An 18,372-nucleotide genomic window follows, 5' to 3' on the forward strand; every position below is an offset into this window, starting at 1 on the left:
CCCTTATATTTATGGCATATCGTCGTTGTCGGGTGGAAACCTAGTGTGCCTCTACAAGCACTACAAGTGTGCTTGTAGATCGGCTGTTTTCACTAGTTTTGTGCGACAGTCTTGTATGATGAAGCAGGGCTTTGCTTTACCAAAAGACGTACACATTTGAAACTTGGAGATACGAGGTTTCTGCCCGACAGTGACAATATTTTAGTGATTATGTTGGGAGGAAAACGTTGAGATAACAGCCATTTTGGTTAGAACTGACTGAAAATAACTTTGTACTTCAAGTTTAATTAAAATGATACTAAATATTTTTTCAAGTGTCCAAATAAATTCCAAATGTTATCAAATGATCTCGCGGCACCCCTGGACTGCCGTCACGGCACCCCGGGGTGCCCCATCACCCACTTTGAAAACCTCTGTCCTACAATACAGTTTTAGTTGACGAAATTAACACTAGTTTAGATAGGATTCTTTTGGAGGTGTGGCCTGAAAAGTTTGAGAAGGACTGCTGTAAACCATTCATCCATCCATCTTCAACCGCTTATCAGGAATCGGGTCACGGGGGTAACAGTCATTTTTAGGTTGTTGTATATATTTCTTTCTCCAGCGAGCGGCCATGGAGCAGGCTGTGTCCCGACTGGAGAGAAGACACTCTGCTCTGAGACGCAGCTCCTCCCTGGACCCCCAGCCTGACCCCCACCACCAGCCTGCAGCGCCCTCTATGGACCAGGAGAGGTACTGTACCACATAACTGATATAATACTGACCCCCAACACCAGCCTGCAGCGCCCTCTATGGACCAGGAGAGGTACTGCACATAACTAACATAATACTGACCCCAACACCAGCCTACAGCGCCCTCTATGGACCAGGAGAGGTGCTGTACCACACAACCAACATATTGCTTGTGTGTGTGCGTATCACAAATATGTCTGTGACATCTCAGACATATTTGCATCTTTGACAGCTAATACACCAGATGTTGTTGTGGTTGATGAAGAGTCCAGGGAAGTGTCTGCATTAGAGATGGCAGCACCTTTGACCCTAGCCTAGAGGAAGCTTTCATGACCAAGGTCATTAAATTCCAACCTCTCCTACATACCATCTCAGAGCTGGGTTACAGGTGTAAACTATTTGTCTTTATATTTGGCAGCCTAGGACATCATACCCACAGGCTGGTTGTTAGAGGGTTTCAGCAACTTGGGATGGCCCTGCATGGAGGCAAAAAGGCTGGCAAAGTATTGTGCTGTGTCTGCTATATAATGATTGGCAGCTGCCACATATGGAGGAGACACTGTTACTTATACCCATAGGTTGTGACATGCCCGTTGTATCATGAAAACATATTCCATGGTTTAGTGAACGCATTCTAAAACAAATGGTTAAAATGTGTGTGTGTGTGTGTGTGTGTGTGTGTGTGTGTGTGTGTGTGTGTGTGTGTGTGTGTGTGTGTGTGTGTGCGCGCGCGCGTGCGTGCGTGCGTGCGTGCGTGCGCGCTTGTGCGTGCGTGCGCGTGTGTGTGTGTGTGTGTGCGTGCGCTCACAGGGTGGAGCGTGAGATCCGTCTGCTCCGTCAGAGCCTCAGTGAGGTCGAAGGTCAGAGCAGGACCCTACACACTGATGACATCACAGACCATGATGACAGCCTCCTATTGGCTGATGACAGGTACACTGTTATTGTTATTGTTATTGTTATTGTTATTGTTATTGCGACCGTAGGTCGCATTTACTACCAAAACCTCCACCGGCTGTCCGTGGGTGAGTCAGTCACACGTCACACTTTTGCCCTGCTCATATCTCCACAACCGTTGCCCCCATCCATGCCAAATTTTGCACACACACTCCTTGACTGCCAAACTACAACCTCCAAGGACCCCCGGAGCCCCAGGGACCCCCAGGTCCCTGGGGGACCCCCAGATGTAAAAAATGACCAAATGTGGTCACACGTCACACTTCTTCCCTGCTCATATCTCCGCAACCGTTGACCCGATCCATGCCAGATTTTGCACACACACTCCTTGCCTGCCAAACTACAACCTCCAAGGACCCCCCGAGCCCCAGGGACCCCCAGATGTAAAAAATGACCAAATGTGCAAAAATGACCAAATGACACCCCAACGGGGCTGCTCACGGGGAATTCCTGGGGACCACCCACTCCTGGTGCTCCAGAATGGATGCAAAAGTGGTGGCGCCCCCAGTGGAGGACCCCCTCCACTGCAGCTCACATAAAATGCCGTAACTCCTACAGATTTTGCCCTAAAATCACGAAAATCACTACACAGCGTGTCATCAACATGGATCAGGAAGATTTTGGAAAAACACATTTTTGCCCTATTTGTGGAGTCTTACTGGTTAGTAGTGGTAGTAGTAGTAGTAGTTGTACTATTAGGGTTGAGTTTGTGATTTCTGCTTTTTTTTTTACACACACACCTTGCAACATATTGTTTATATATATATATATATATATATATATATATATATATATATATATAAACACATATTCTATCTATTTCATAACAGGATAAATGAAGAGGTTTATAACATGTCATTAACATGTTTCATAACAGGATAAATGCTTACATTGAAGAGGAGGTTCAGAGGAGGTTGAGGAGGCTGAACCTGCTGAATGGAGAACATATGGACCTGTCTTTATCTTCAGAGTCCATGAGGGTAAGATTAACACCCTTATTCTGTCTATAGAGACCATGAGGGTAAGATTAACACCTTTATTCTGTCTATAGAGACCATGAGTCAGATTAACACCTTTATTCTGTCTATAGAGACCATGAAGGTAAGATTAACACCTTTATTCTGTCTATAGAGACCATGAAGGTAAGATTAACACCTTTATTCTGTCTATAGAGACCATGAAGGTAAGATTAACACCTTTATTCTGTCTATAGAGACCATGAGAGTCAGATTAACACCTTTATTCTGTCTATAGAGACCATGAGAGTCAGATTAACACCTTTATTCTGTCTATAGAGACCATGAGAGTCAGATTAACACCTTTATTCTGTCTATAGAGACCATGAAGGTAAGATTAACACCCTTTATTCTGTCTATAGAATGATCAAGAACACAAGATAGTAAAAGGCACAAAGCGGTATAATTTACTTTACCGTTCAAAATAATGATTTGTTGGCTTTAAGTCCAGCAATATCTATGTTAGTTTCCCCTTCAAAGCTGACGTCAGCACCAGGAAGTTGCTGAGAAATTTGCTGAGTGCGTGGGCGGGCCATGTTGTGAGCTTGTAGATCGGCTTTTTTTTTTGGCTAAAGTTCTCAGAATATGGACGCTAGCAATCAAGTGGTTAAAATAAAAAAGGAGGAACAAAAGTAAGATTAACACCTTTATCCACCTATACTGCACTCTGTCGAGGTTTATGGAAAGTGATCACTTTCACAGTTTTGTGGGGTCCGTTTTTAGCTCAAGGAATGTTTTTTTCCTGCAAAACACATGCTTGCAATCGATTCAGAATCATGAACCATGGACGCATGCGCAGTACAGGCCCAGCGGTATCAGTGATGTCAGAAATGTGGGCTCTGTTTCACGTGTCATATGCCCATATATGGTGTTCTGTGTCCAGGCCTATATTTGTGACGTCAGAGTACTGTAGACAGACTAGTCTCGCGTAGCCAGACAACTATTCCACAATCTCCGAATGCTATAGAGTCTGGAACGGCAGCTCCCAAACGGTGAGTATCAGAACATAACAGAATCACAATAGCTCAGACAAAGTCATTCGAGTGGCCTATTCTTGTTATGGGTGTATAGTTTAAGAAAACGTTTGAAAACATCATGGAGGTAACACCAATAACACCAGAGAAAGACGAAATAACGCCCCCAGAAATATTGAAAGGAGACATAGCGCTTCCAGTAGGACATGTTATTGCAACTGCACCAATGGAGCGGTTGCGTCACATCCGCTTTATCTCGCACTCATCGTATCTATTTCCGTGCCGCAGACTGTATGCCGGGAGCATTTGACCAAATCGCGGAGGCAACAGTCTGGCCTCGCGAGACTATAGACAGACAGACTCTACGTTAACAAATAGTCACATTAGATTGTTAATTCTTTTTCTCTATCTTTTCAGGAGGAGGAGGAGGTCAGCGACTGCAGCTCCGTCAGACTGACAGACGAGGTAAAGACTCTTAACTCATTCACTGCCACCGTTTTCTCACCTTTTAGCGTGCGCGATGGTGTGTGTGTGTGTGTGTGTGTGTGTGTGTGTGTGTGTGTGTGTGTGTGTGTGCGTGTGCGTGTGTGTGCGTGCCGTTCACAGCTTTCAAACCAATAAAAAAACTGCTTGGAAATCATAATACTTAAACATAAAAATTGTAATACTGAAGTTTAATACTGAAGCCACTATTCACACTATATTTGAATAATTTAATACTAGATGTGTTAAATGTAATACTGAAGCCACTATTCACACTAGATATGATAAACTCATTGGAGGTCCACGATGTGTCAACACGCCAATCTCTTTGATGTCTCTGTGCGCCCGTTGACGCGTTAGATGCGTTGTACTGTAAACTATACTGTACTGTAGCTACTGTACCAGACTACCGCGGTGACGAAATACACTCCATTTCCCAAAATGCAGCGCAAGATCACGTGACTGGGAAGTGCTGTCTACCTCATTCACTTCACATCAGTGTAACGCTGCTGCACAAACATGCATTTTTCTCCTAATCTAACTTTTAAATCACATTCATGTTTAAAACGCGGCCTTCTCTACCGGCCGTTACAAAAGCTCTGTGGCCCGCGATTGTTAGAAAACTGTCCTGACTGAAAGAAAATACTATTGTGAAATAGAAAACAGGACATAATTGGATTACATTTACTTACATTGATTACTTCTTGGCCAGCCCTTCAAAAGACGCTAAAATGGCGGTTTGCCATGGGCACCTGCTGATTAATACTAGATTTGTTAAATTTAATACTAAGCCACAATTCATGGGTTGCATTTGTAGTCCTAACCGGCCATGTTGAGGACCAACACAGGTGTTTCAATGGGTGCGTTCGGAAACCCGCACCGAGTGTGTGCTCGGTGTAGTGAGTGCAGTGGGCGTGACGTTGGAGAGTGCGTTCAGTTTGGCTTATTTACGAACGACCAGTTTTAACAGGGAGCTGTGTGCTTTTTCACTCTGAACTCTGAAGGCAAACTTTCTGAAAAGCAGCAGTTGCTAAGTATGCTAACGTAACATTGACATTGAAAGGAGATGTAATTCATAGCATTGGCACACCTGATGTTAGTTTACACGTTAATGTGTGTGAAACTATCAAGGCCAAACGACCAATTAAGCTGCAAATGCTGCATTTTGCGGTAATTTCCTCCATTGTTCACAGCTGAGAAGCGTTCGAGACATGGCTATGAAAACCAACCAATCAGAACACCGAACCACCGCACCACACTGCCTAACCCCATCTTCTGAGTAGGGTTGGTCAGTGCGTGCACTCAACACACCAGTGCGCCGCGCACTGGATTTCCGAACGACAACGCACCAAGTGCACCGAATAAACGAACGACAACATGGCACACCAGTGCGTTGAGTGCGCATTTCCGAACGCGCCCAATGTGTCTGACTGCCATAGAACTAATCAGAACACCTGTGTTGGTCCTCAACATGGACGATTTAGGACTACAAACGCAACCCATGAATTCACACTAGATACGATTCCTTCCAGGATGATGACAAACCTCCGAGCCAAGTGAACTCACGGAAACTGAAATACGAGGTACGTTTCTTTCTTTGTTCTTCTTTTTCTTTCACTGTAATCAAGAAGCTTAAAGGAGCTATAGTCAACTTTTTCATTGTAGGGCCGACACTTTGTTTACATCCTAGTCTATAGACTAGAATGTAAACAAAGTGTCAGTCTGACAATGGCCAAAATGATTATTTTATCATTATTTTACGCTTTTTGTGGTCACTTTTGAATAGAAACACATATATGAAGCTTATTTTTTTATAAAATATTTTCGAAACATTTTTATGTTAGCATCCGTTTTTCAAGAAAAAGTTGACTATAGCTCCTTTAATCTGATTGAAACTATTCATATGATTCTTAATCTGATTGACATTACAATACGAATTTACACACTTTGGAATGTTCAGGGTTGCCAGTTTGAATGTGAGAAATCAGCCCTTTGGTGTGCAAATGCATGAATGCACGCACACTGTTTTATGCTCACAGACATAACAGAGAGAGTAACATGTGATTCCATTTCACAGATAAATAAAAGCGGACCAACGTGTGTGACCTAGATCAGTGTTTCTCAACCACTGGTCCTGGGGACCTTTGGTGTGCCCCTGAGAAGGGTCAAGTGTGCCCCTTGAAACTGCTTGAAAGCCAGTATTGTATTTATCATTTTAAAAATGATTTAAACTAGTGAAAACAGCACATCTACAAACACACAACGCCTTGTTGTGTGCTTGTAGATCTGCTGTTTTCACTACTGTTGTGCGACAGCCTTGTATGATGAAGCAGGGCTTTGCTTTTCGAAGAAACGTACAAATTTGAAACTTGGAGATACAAGGTTTCTTCCCGACAGTGACGATATTTACACCCCCGTATTATGTTGGTGTGCCCATGGATTCTTGGGACATGAAAAGTGTGCCCATGCAGAAATAAGGTTGAGAAACACTGACCTTGATAAATAACCAGCACAATTCAAACCTATCTTAACATTTTTTGTTTAGTTTTTGGTGTGTCATTCATAAGTATGAATCTAACTCTACATGTTTATTTTAATTATTTTAATTTTTCTAAAGGCTGGGTCTAATTAATTAGAGGCTCTGTATTTTTTTTTTTAAATTAAAACTGGATAGGCCTACGAGTGAATCATTTTTTTTTATACCAATCTCGTATCCACTGTTGCGAGGCATTGTGAGCATGTAGGTCTTCTATTTTCACAATTTCTACCTCTAAAATTTGTCATTTTAGAGGTATTAAAAAGTCCTTGAAAATTCTCACTTTAGAAATGTGCAGACACCCTCTATAAACTTAAACTCTATGTTGGTTTGTTTACTGTTGAGTGAGAAAACAATGTTGCACGTTAAGTTAATCATCTGGGGACCCCCCAACTGTCCTATAAAACCACTGATCTATAAAACCACTGATCTAGGGTTTAAATGGTTGAAACAAAGTATCATCTCTAACTGCTGCCTGCTTGTTTGTATGTCTACATTTTGGAAAACAGCGCGATTGCAATTTCATCGTTGGAATACTAATTTCTGCATGTTTTGAATCTTTATGCATCGGTTATCAATTAAAAAACAAAAACAAATCATTGATTTCTGCACCTGGTGATGGAGGATCACGGTTCTCATTGTGGTGGATTAAGTGGATTAAGTGGATTACGGAGCAGAATAATTCCTCTCTGTAGTCATGGAATGCCCCGCCCCCTCCCTTGTGCTCACAGAAAGACTCCAGGTCGTGTCTCCGGGTCCATGTCTTCCCTCCCGCCGCCGGCTGTCAGGAGAACAACAACAACAACAACAACAACGACGACGACACCTCAGAAGAACCGGAGCGGAACCGCGAGCCACGCGGATCACCAGACAGTTCGGAAACGACGATGCCTCGCGTCTCGTTGGACAGAGAAGGATTGGTTTGCAGAGACGTAGAGGGGAAGAACGGGTGGTGGAAGGTGGGCCCCGCGCGGAGCCTCGAAGACGTAGCAGGCGAACGGCCGCACCAGCTGGGACGCGAAGAAGACTTCGCCCCCAAGTACCGCGCCCTTCTCAACGTGAACGTCACCGCGGGCGGCGGCGGCGGCGAAACACGATTCCCTGTCGCTGGTCGCGCCAACGTGCCGGAACGCCCGTCCACGGACGACGAGAAAAGGTTGCTCTTGAACGTCTCCTCCGCTCGCCTCTCCTCCCCCGAGGACCGCCGAGACGACTCCGGGGAGCCGAAAGGACGGGCCAACGGCGTCTCAGACCCGTCGTCTCCGACCTCGGCCGACGGTCGCGCTCTCCTCGACCGGACCTCGGCGGAATCGCCGCCGCAGGGAGGACGCAAGAAAGAAGAGGAGCGAGTGGAGTCGGTGACGGGAACGCTCAGGAGGCACCTGGAGGACAGCCAGAGCTACGTGCTGGGCTACGTGGCGGGGAGGCTGTCGGACGCGTACCGCGACGCCAGCGCGCGGCTGGAGAACACCCGCGAACACGTCATCCGGAAGGTGGGCGGGGTCGGCGAAATGAAGGTGGTGCTGTCTCAGTACCTGACGGAGATGGCGAGGGAGGTTCCTCTGGTCGGCGCCTCCCGGCCGACGACGCAACAACCTCAACCTCCTCCGTCGCTGCCGCTGGACTCCGATGTGGAAGAAGAGGAGGAGGAGGAGGAGGAGAAGGTGGAGTTGGTGGACATGTCCCGGGACGGCATCTTCAGCTCTGCCAACACCAACCCCGCGGCCTCCTCTGCCTGGCCCGCGGGCTCCGTGTCGTCGTGCCGCCACGCCGCCGTCCACATCCTCATCCAGCGGCTGGTGAGGTTCCCCGCAGCGCTGGCGGAGCTGCAGTCCGCCCCGCCGCCGGAGACGCTCCGGATGCTGGAGACGCTGGTTCCTCAGATCGGCTCCGGCTCCGGGACCAGGAGGAGCCTCTACTGGCTCAGCGTGGCCAACTGCCAGCAGCCTGCGCCTCGTCCCGGAGGCCTGCTGCTGCTGGAGAAGGACCTGTATGTGATCTGTGTGGCCGCGGACCCGGCAGGGACGACGGAGGACCAGGCCAGCAGCAAGCAGAACCTGGCCATTTTCCACCATTTCTGCCTCTCCAACATCCAGGAGGTCCAGGTGAGCTTGGCGGGGCAACACGTCCGCCTCATCGGCCGCACCGACGACAACATCCTGGCCGTCTTCACCCACAGCAAGGAGCTGACGCAGGAGCTGTGTGGGGCCTTACTGGAGGCTCGGGAGCCTGGCCGGGACAGGGCCTTACTGGAGGCTCTGGAGCCTGGCCGGGACAGGACCTTACTGGAGGCTCTGGAGCCTGGCCGGGACGTCCGGACACGCAGTTGGACAGACCACCACCACCAACCGTTGCTCCGTGGGGACCTGATGAGCCTCTCCCTGGACTGGAGCTCCAGCGTCCCGGACCTGCTCTTGGACAGCGGCCCTCGCCTCACCTCGCGCTTCCGCAGGGTCCTAGCGGACCTCCTCTACATGGTCCACGGGAACATGGACCAGCGACCGCGGGGCGGCGGCGGCAGGCCCTCCCTGGCCAACGTGCGTCCTCTGCTCTACACCAGCGTGGCGGTGGAGGAGGAGGGTGGAGGAGCTTCCTCCTCCGTCCGGCAGTTCCTGCTCACCGACACCCACGTGGTCCTGCTGCAGGAGGACGGGGTGTTCCACCCGGTGCCCCGGGGCAGCGCCCTGGTGCCCGCCGTGCCACAGTTCCGGGCGCTGGAGCTGCGGCGGCGCAGCGACATCCGCTGCCTGCTGGTCAGACAGAGCGAAGGCTGCCTCCTGCTGGACCTGGTGTTCAACGCAGGAGGAGGAGGAGGAGGAAACGTCCACCCTCCTCCACCCAGGAGAAGTTCCGATGCTGACGACGTCTCCTCCTCATGGCTCTCTGACCGCGGACGCTGCTGGAAGCTGACCTTCGGATGCACGCCTGAAGCTGTGCTGCTGGTGCAGCTTCTGCTTAAAGAGTCTTCAAGAGACATACACATTTGATGTCATTGACGTCAGTTTTTTTTACGAAATGCAGGCTCTGTGCCATTGAAGAGTATGTCCGTCAATTGATCTATTCATTGTTTCATATCACATCGTGTGTGTTAAATAATTTGACACATACACCAATACCTCATTTCAAGCCGTCTTTATCGGTATGTATACCTCGCATTGTTGATACCTCACATGTTGATACCTCCATGAAGGTACATTTTCTGTACGTATTGCCCAGCCTTAATCCTTGCTTTCTTTTCGGGGGATTCTTGATATGAAAATGTTAGAGAACTACAGTACTGACATAATCCTTCAGATGTCTACTTTCAACCTGCTGACCTATGAAACATCTATGACAACATGACAAATAAAATGTCTCGACGTAATTCAAGATAAATCTTGTTTGAACAAGAGGATCTCAAAAACTTTCATATGAAGGACCCTGGAATTTATACAAATGTGGACATTATGTTGAAAGAATATTTTTTAAAAGGATTCAAATTTGTTAGACTTAGAAAATTATTTCGAAATGCTTTCAAAATGTTTCAATAATAGGGTTGTGGTGGTGGTTCTTAATTTTACCAGGGACCCCCTGGGTCCCCCTCAAGGACCCCTGTGGGGCACCCAGACCCTACTTTGAGAACCACTGATTTAAGCTCCTGTCATCATGGTGATTTTTGATCGATCGATAACTTGATAGTAATTAACTTGTGAGATTAATAGCCAGCTAATCCCCAAATGACAGAAGTGTCCTGTTCTGTTCTTACCTCCTAAAGTAGTTTATCTCCAGTAAGATGCAGTCCCATCTTGAACATGGACATGGAAAGCTCAAACAGTTCGGAAGATATATCAGTTTAATAATTATTGTTTGATAGTAATTAAGTCAGTTTCCACATTATGAAGAATGATAAGTTTTAAAATGTTTTACAGTGTTTTATTTGTTGATTTTAACTGTGCTGCTGGTAATTAGTGAATCACCTTATGAAGCTGTGCTGTCATTAATCGTTAAAGGGACTACACCATGAATTTTCATTTTTTCAATTTTTATGTATTTTCTTGGTGTCCCACCAGCAACTTCTATCCTCACAAAGTCCTATTTCTGACCATTGTGTCTTTCTCAGTTTATGGGCAGATCTATGTTAGCATGTCTCAGAACGGTCCTGATTGTGAAATGTCAGATTTGTGATGTCACAAGGCCTGAGAAGGAGGCAGGAGGAGCTGGGAGAGGGTTGGGGAGGGGTGGGCAGGCCTGAGAAGGAGGCAGGAGGAGCTGGGAGAGGGTTGGGGAGGGGTGGGCAGGCCTGCTGAGCAGGAGGTGGGGAGGAGTGTGGGGCCAAAACTGGCTCAATAGCGCAGTCCTCCCACTCAGGACAAGGTGGTACTGCAGCTGAAAATGCTCTGAAAGCCAGGCAGAAATGACGGGGGCTCTGTATTCAGGAGTGGTAATTTAGCCTCAAACCTTTTCAAAAACGTTTTTGGGACACAAACAGTGTTATATAAATTATTTTTAAATGCATGGTGTAGGACCTTTAAGGAAATGAACAAAATGTATGACATTAACGACTATGGTTGAATGTGGGGTGGTTATCACCGGATTCCTTGTGCAATTAATTTTCCCCAGATTTTTTTTTCTTGTGTCATGAGTGCATCCACACAGAACGTGAATATTACACAGCGATAAAGAGATTGTTTTCTTTTTTTTCTTTGTTTTTTGGAACGCGGTAAATGATTTTTTTCTTTTTCGCTTTTTCCATTTCCTTTGTGAATGAAGTGGTCCACCTCTATGAATGAAGCAATAACTGTTATGGTTAGTTTTTATTGTGATTTCTGTATCATTTATTGTCTCAGTGTGCGAAGACCTCGAGGCCGTGCACTGCGTGAATGTCATCAGATACAGAGAGGGCTGTATTTGATAACCTTGGATAATTATTGAGATTATCTGCAACCGAGGGTCACAGCAAATGATGGCCGATACCTTATGATACAGTACATCTACTATGCAGCCTTGTCTATTAACAATATACTTTATGACACATCCACTACACAACCTTGGCCGAGTTTCCCAAAGTGATTTTAGCCCATCGTAGCTCACACATGGTCGTAGAGACCAAGACCCGACCGTCATGTTCCTGTGTTTACATGGGTTTGGGTAGAGTGACTTATTTAACCCCCTACAACTACTCCATCATTCAGATTTCACAAAGTGCTTAATAAAGTCTCACACCTGTCTAAATACGGTACGGCATTCTATAATTACCTGTATCCTCCGTGTTCTGTAATAAGAAGCCTTTTTATCCGATCGCGTTCTGTTTTCCCATGTATTTCCTGGTGTTCCCCATGTGCACCAACCCCATTGAGATAAACAGACAGTGATCGGATAAAAAGGCTTCTTATTACAGAACACAGAGGATATGGGTAATTATAGAAAGCCGTACCGTATTTAGACAGGTATGACACTTTATTAAGCACTTTGTTTGTGAAATCTGAATGTTGGTGTAGTTGTAGGGGGCTAAATAAGTCGCTCTGCCCGAACCCATGTAAACACGGGAACATGACGATCGGGGCTTGGTCTCTACGACCATGAGTGAGCTACGATGGGTGTACGATGGGCTAAAATCGCTTTGGGAAACCCGGCCCTTATTCATTAAAAAGGGAAAAGAAACCGAGTGCTGTTGCGCGAGGCTCTTTTCACGCTGTTTGAAATGTTTTTATTGTTGCTTTATTCCCATGTGCCTTAATTCTCATAACATGGCAGCTGACCGTATGCAGTGGATGGTAAAATAGAATAATTTAGTATCATACCCTTGTGAGAAACTAGAATAAATTATTGGTTATCGTACACTTTGATCAAATATAATATATCACTGCAGACAAATTATGGTTTTCACAATGTTTAGTGCAATACATTTTATTGGGTACGTGCAAATATACAATAACATTCCTCATATAAGAATGTGTTTCATTCATGTTTTCTGGGTTTTGTGTGTTCAATAATTTGTCACTTTGGTTCTGAATGGAACGGTTAATTAATGTTGATTCTCTAAAGCACAATTGCACTTTATTGGACAAAAAGGTGATTTATTTTTCAGAATTTTGTATTGATGAATGTGATTTATTGTTCTATAACGATGGGACATAATTACCAGGGAAGTATGATGCATATCAATATGTTTGATTAAAGAAATGATGTTTTGTTGAGTTTTCTATTGTTTGGTGATTTTGAAATGCAATGATGATGATGTGAACAGATTTAATAAAGATTGTATTTGTTATTAACTCATTGACTGCCAAGGCACGAGTTTCACGAGTTATTACAGTACTCCCAGGCTGCCACAGCCCGAGTTTCCCGAGTTGGAAGCCATTTTGAAAAAAAAAAAAAAAAATTTCAAAATTTTTTTTTATAAAAAAATGTCTAAAAATGCCTCAAATGTATTAGGCATGATCGCAATTGCGAAATTGCATGTTTAGCCCCATAACAAACACATCTTTCAAAATGTCAAAAATGGCTGTTTTGTCTGACTTTGAAGGCTTGTATCTCATGAATGCCTGAACGGATTTCCAAGCGGATTTTTTTGTTTGAAAGCTGTTAAAAAGTACTACACATATGGTGCATGATCTAGGCATGGGCGTGCACGATCCGTGCACTAAAAATTGATCCGTGCACTAGAAATTTGGAAGGTGGCAGTGTTTGTTTTGTCTGACTTTGAAGGCTTCTATCTCATGAATGCCTGAACGGATTTCCAAGCGGATTTTTTTGTTTGAAAGCTGTTAAAAAGTACTACACATATGATGCATATATGGTGCATGGGCGTGCACGATCCGTGCACTAAAAATTGATCCGTGCACTAGAAATCTAGGATAGTGGCAGTCTGGTACTTGGGGGCCATCTTGAAATGGCATTCAATGAGTTAAACTCATCATGTTGTCCAGCTTCATCAGTCAATCCTAACCAATCACTATCAATCAGTTTAAATTAAAGGACAACTTAGTTGTTTACAACAAGGGTTCATTTTTTAGATTGTAATTAGAGAAAAGAAAAGATGAGTGTTGAAATGTTTTCTATCGTTTTAGCCAATTTAGAGAGTTTGATTTCAGTGGTTGAGGGCATGCGTACATACAAGTGGCTCAATATGTCTTTTTAGACACAATGAGACAACAAATTATTTAGCAACACTACCAGCCCCCATAAGTCACACCTAACCATGAAAGGAAGCCATGCAGTGCATGTAGGGATGGCATGTCTAAAAAGACATAATAGCCACTTGTACGCATGCCCTCAACCACTGAAATCAAAATACTAAAATGGCTAAAATGATAGAAAGAAGTAAATGAAAACATTTTAACACACATCTTCTCTTTTCTCTAATTAAATCTAAAATATGAACCCTTGTTGTAAACAAAAAACAAAGTTGTCCTTTAAAGGGTGGGATTATTTGGGATTAATTAATGCTGATTAATTGAACGTAAGCTTTTATGTGTTCCTCTGTCTGTCTGTCTGTCTGTCTGTCTGTCTGTCTGTCTGTCCTGTCTTGGTCTCTCCATGTGTCTGTCTTTTTCTCTCTCACTGTTTGTCCTGTCTGTCTGTCCCTCTGGCTGCCTGTGTCCCGTGTGTGTGTGTGTGTGTGTGTGTGTGTGTGTGTGTGTGTGTGTGTGTGTGTGTGTGTGTGTGTGTGTGTGTGTGTGTGTGTGTGTGTGTGGCAGCAGCGGGGGGTCCCGGGCCCCCTGGGGACCGGGGGAGACGGGGGGACGGACATCGTCAGGATCAGCATCCCTCGCTACGTCCTGAGAGGTCAGGGGAAGGACCAGCACTTTGAGTTTGAGGTCAAGGTAAGTCCAGGGACCCCTTAGAGAGAGAGAGATGAAGCAGGGACCCCTTAGAGAGAGACAGATGAAGCAGGGACCCCTTAGAGAGAGAGAGATGAAGCAGGGACCCCTTAGAGAGAGAGAGATGAAGCAGGGACCCCTTAGAGAGAGAGAGATGAAGCAGGGACCCCTTAGAGAGAGAGAGATGAAGCAGGGACCCCTTAGAGAGAGAGAGAGATGAAGCAGGGACCCCTTAGAGAGAGAGAGATGAAGCAGGGACCCCTTAGAGAGAGAGAGATGAAGCAGGGACCCCTTAGAGAGAGAGAGAGATGAAGCAGGGACCCCTTAGAGAGAGAGAGAGATGAAGCAGGGACCCCTTAGCTGAGCCCCACCAAACCTAACCTAGACGAAAATAGCCGATCTACAGTGGCTGTGTGTGTATTTAAGCCTGTAGCCCAATCACGGTCCAGCTTTTCTGGCAACGTCATCATTAACAGCCAATGAGGGACCAGCATTCCTGGTGATGTCAGAGGTGAGCGCAGCTCCTTGTGCGCTCTGCTTGTGTGCACAAGGAGCGAAAAGTGCACTTCTAAAAGAAAACAAGAAAAAACATGAAAACCAGGTGCTCACCGGAGATTAAAATAGCATAAAGGAGTGTAATGGTGCTCTAGGATCGACGGGATCAAGGCATAAAGAAGAAAAAAAGGTGATCCAGGCACTGGAGGTTTAAAATGGAGCAATAAGCCTTTATTACTTTACATTAAAAAGGCACTGCGGACATGTTTTCACCATGAAGCTGGTCATCATCAGGGCAAGGAAAGATGATGACCAGCTTCATGGTCAAAACATGTGGGCAGTTGGCCTTTTTAATGTAATGTAATGTAATATGTAATCTATTACATGTTTCCTCAGATCAGTGTTGTGGATGAAACCTGGACGGTGTTCAGACGGTACAGCCGCTTCAGAGAGATGCACAAGAGTATGAAGAGTAAATACCCCCAGGTAATATATTACTTTATTCACTTAATAACATCATGAAGAGTAAATACCCCCAGGTAATATATTACTTTATTCACTTAATAACATCATGAAGAGTAAATACCCCCAGGTAATATATTACTTTATTCACTTAATAACATCATGAAGAGTAAATACCCCCAGGTAATCTATTACTGTATTAACACAATGAAGACTGTGGGGCGGCATAGCTCAGGGGTAGTGAAACCGTTATTAGAGCACGAAGGGTTCCCGAAGGGTTCCCAGTTCGAATCCGGGCTCCCCCTGAGTTAATGTCGAAGGGTCCTTGAGCAAGACTCTGAACCCCTAGTTGCTCCCGGTGAGCAGGTTGGTGCCTTGCATGGTTTCCTCCGCCACCGGTGTATGAATGTGTGCGTGAATGGGTGAATGTAATGCACAATCTCTGTAAAAGCGCTTTGGATAAAAGCGCTATATAAATGCACCATTTACCAAGACTAAATATTCCCAGGCTATACTAAACTGTGACTTTATTACCTTATTTATTAAAGGACAACTCCTCCCTAAATCACATCTAGGCTCATTTTCATACTTATGTTGATCCATAATGACTGTCCATGGGGTCTATTAAGCAGAAATGACCCTGTTGTCCAGTTTCCCCAGCAGAACCCTGCAGCTCTCATAGCACAGAGTGGAGCCTATAAGCTTATTATTTGTTGTGTTCAAAAGTTATTTAAATTTCTCATGAATGTGTTACTAATTGTCATTACAAACACATCCATGCCATCGTTGTCCCACACAAGCCATCACACTCTGCTAAACAGATGTTATGCTTTGTTATGTGTTTTACCAAGTCCCAGAAAAGATGCCCTGTGATTGGCCGGTACAGTCACTTTGATTGGCAGTTGTGCCAAAAGCTCACCCCAAAACATGATTTATGAGATTGTGGTGGCTTGTGTCGTGTGGGACAACCAAGGCATGGATATGTTTGTAATGACAACTAGTAACACATTCATGAAAAAAGAAACCATTTTGACCGCAACAAATAGCGTAAACGTGATAGGCTTATAGGCTCCACTCTATGCTATGAGAGCTGCTGGGTTCTGCTGGGGTAACTTGACAACAGGGGCATTTCTGCCTAATAGACCCCATGGACAGTCTTTATGGATCAAGACAAGTAGGAAAATGAGCCTAGAAGTGATTTAGGGCGGAGTTGTCCTTTAACATAAAAACACCATCTAAATCCTGACCTACTTTTTTTCTGAAAACAGATGATGTTGCTGCTGCAGTAATCAGTATTTTTCAGCTCTAGAGTTTACAGTAATCAGTATTTTTCAGCTCTAGAGTTTACAGTAATCAGTATTTTTCAGCTCTAGAGTTTACAGTAATCAGTATTTTTCAGCTCTAGAGTTTACAGTAATCAGTATTTTTCAGCTCTAAAGTTTACAGTAATCAGTATTTTTTCAGCTCTAAAGTTTACAGTAATCAGTATTTTTTCAGCTCTAAAGTTTACAGTAATCAGTATTTTTCAGCTCTAGAGTTTACAGTAATCAGTATTTTTTCAGCTCTAGAGTTTACAGTAATCAGTATTTTTTCAGCTCTAAAGTTTACAGTAATCAGTAATGTGCGTTCCCTCACAGCTGTAGAGTTTATAGCATACATGGGCAACTGTCGGCCCGGGGGCCACATGCAGCCCCCACCTTCACTTAATGCGGCCCGCAGGTTAATACCGGAATACTGATATATTATTGATATCAGCTGTTACAATTCCTAACATGACCCGCTTTAATTCAGCCAGTCTATATTAGTAGCTTAATGACTAGTATAGTAGTATTAAAATGTATTTTTTTATGTCCAACATATTTGTATTTAAGTTCATAAAGTTAACATGAGTATACCAGTAAGACTCCCTAATCGGGAGATAAGCGACCGTTGGTCGCTTATCTCTACAAATAGGCCAAAAATTAGTTGTACCAAAATCGTCCTGATGGTGGCGCTAGATGGGACAGATGCGTTTTGATTACATGACTGTAGAGATACTGTGCAATTTGCGTGATTTTAGGGCATAATCTGTAGGAGCAGTGTCCAAAAATGTGTTTTAAAAAATCGGCCTGAAGGTGGCGCTAAATGGGACAGATCCATGTTGATGAGATGAGTGTAGACATACTGTGTAGCGATTTGTGTGATTTTAGGGCAAAAATTGTAGGAGCAGTGTCCAAAAATGTGTTTTGCAAGAATCGGCCTCATGGTGGCGCTAGAAGAGGGCCATGTGAGAAATGAGGGGTGGGGTCTCGGTACCGGCCCCGGCTCTCCCGGTCGCTCCTAGCCCGAGTTACGGCATTTTATGTGAGCTGCAGTGGCAGGGGGTCCTCCACTGGGGGCGCCACCACTTTTGCATCCGTTCTGGAGCACCAGGAGTCGGTGGTCCCCAGGAATTCCCCGTGAGCAGCCCCGTTGGGGTGGTCATTTGGTCATTTCTTCACATTTGGTAATTTTTTACATCTGGGGGTGTCCCTGGAGCTCCGGGGGTCCTTGGAGGTTGTAGTTTGGCAGGCAAGGAGTGTGTGTGCAAAATCTGGCATGGATCGGGGCAACGGTTTTTGTTTGAAATTAAATCCAAATGTTACATTTCAGGATTCCAATAAAAAAAATATATCAGGATTCCAATTCAAAAGAAGCAAAAAAAATAGCAGATCTACAAGCTCAAAACGCATCACGCTGCGATGCATTTTGAGCTTGTAGATCTGATATTTTTGCTTCTTTTGTATGAGATACTAGAATGACAAAGTAGGACGTAGCAATATGCAATGTGACCCTCTGGAGTGAAGGTGGAAATATAGTGGCCCTCTGGAGTGAAGGTGGAAATATAGTGGCCCTCTGGAGTGAAGGTGGAAATATAGTGGCCCTCTGGAGTGAAGGTG

General features: G+C 44.9%; 1 protein-coding gene across 2 annotated transcripts in view; it reads left to right on the forward strand.

Annotated features, from left to right (window-relative positions):
- kif16ba (kinesin family member 16Ba) overlaps positions 1-18,372 on the forward strand; it is a 92,816-nt gene that overhangs the window by 68,466 nt on the left and 5,978 nt on the right. The window contains exons 26-32 of one of the 2 annotated variants that reach the window (XM_080721138.1): positions 605-732; positions 1,543-1,662; positions 2,564-2,666; positions 4,094-4,141; positions 5,692-5,742; positions 14,375-14,500; positions 15,389-15,478. In XM_080721138.1, the coding sequence (XP_080577264.1) occupies positions 605-732; positions 1,543-1,662; positions 2,564-2,666; positions 4,094-4,141; positions 5,692-5,742; positions 14,375-14,500; positions 15,389-15,478 (666 nt within the window). The remainder of the gene's footprint in view (positions 1-604; positions 733-1,542; positions 1,663-2,563; positions 2,667-4,093; positions 4,142-5,691; positions 5,743-14,374; positions 14,501-15,388; positions 15,479-18,372) is intronic. The other variant, XM_080721139.1, reaches the window with a different exon arrangement.

The sequence above is a fragment of the Nannobrachium achirus genome (genome assembly GCF_963921795.1).
Source record: "Nannobrachium achirus genome assembly, chromosome: 3".
NCBI classification, from domain to species: Eukaryota; Metazoa; Chordata; class Actinopteri; order Myctophiformes; family Myctophidae; genus Nannobrachium; species Nannobrachium achirus.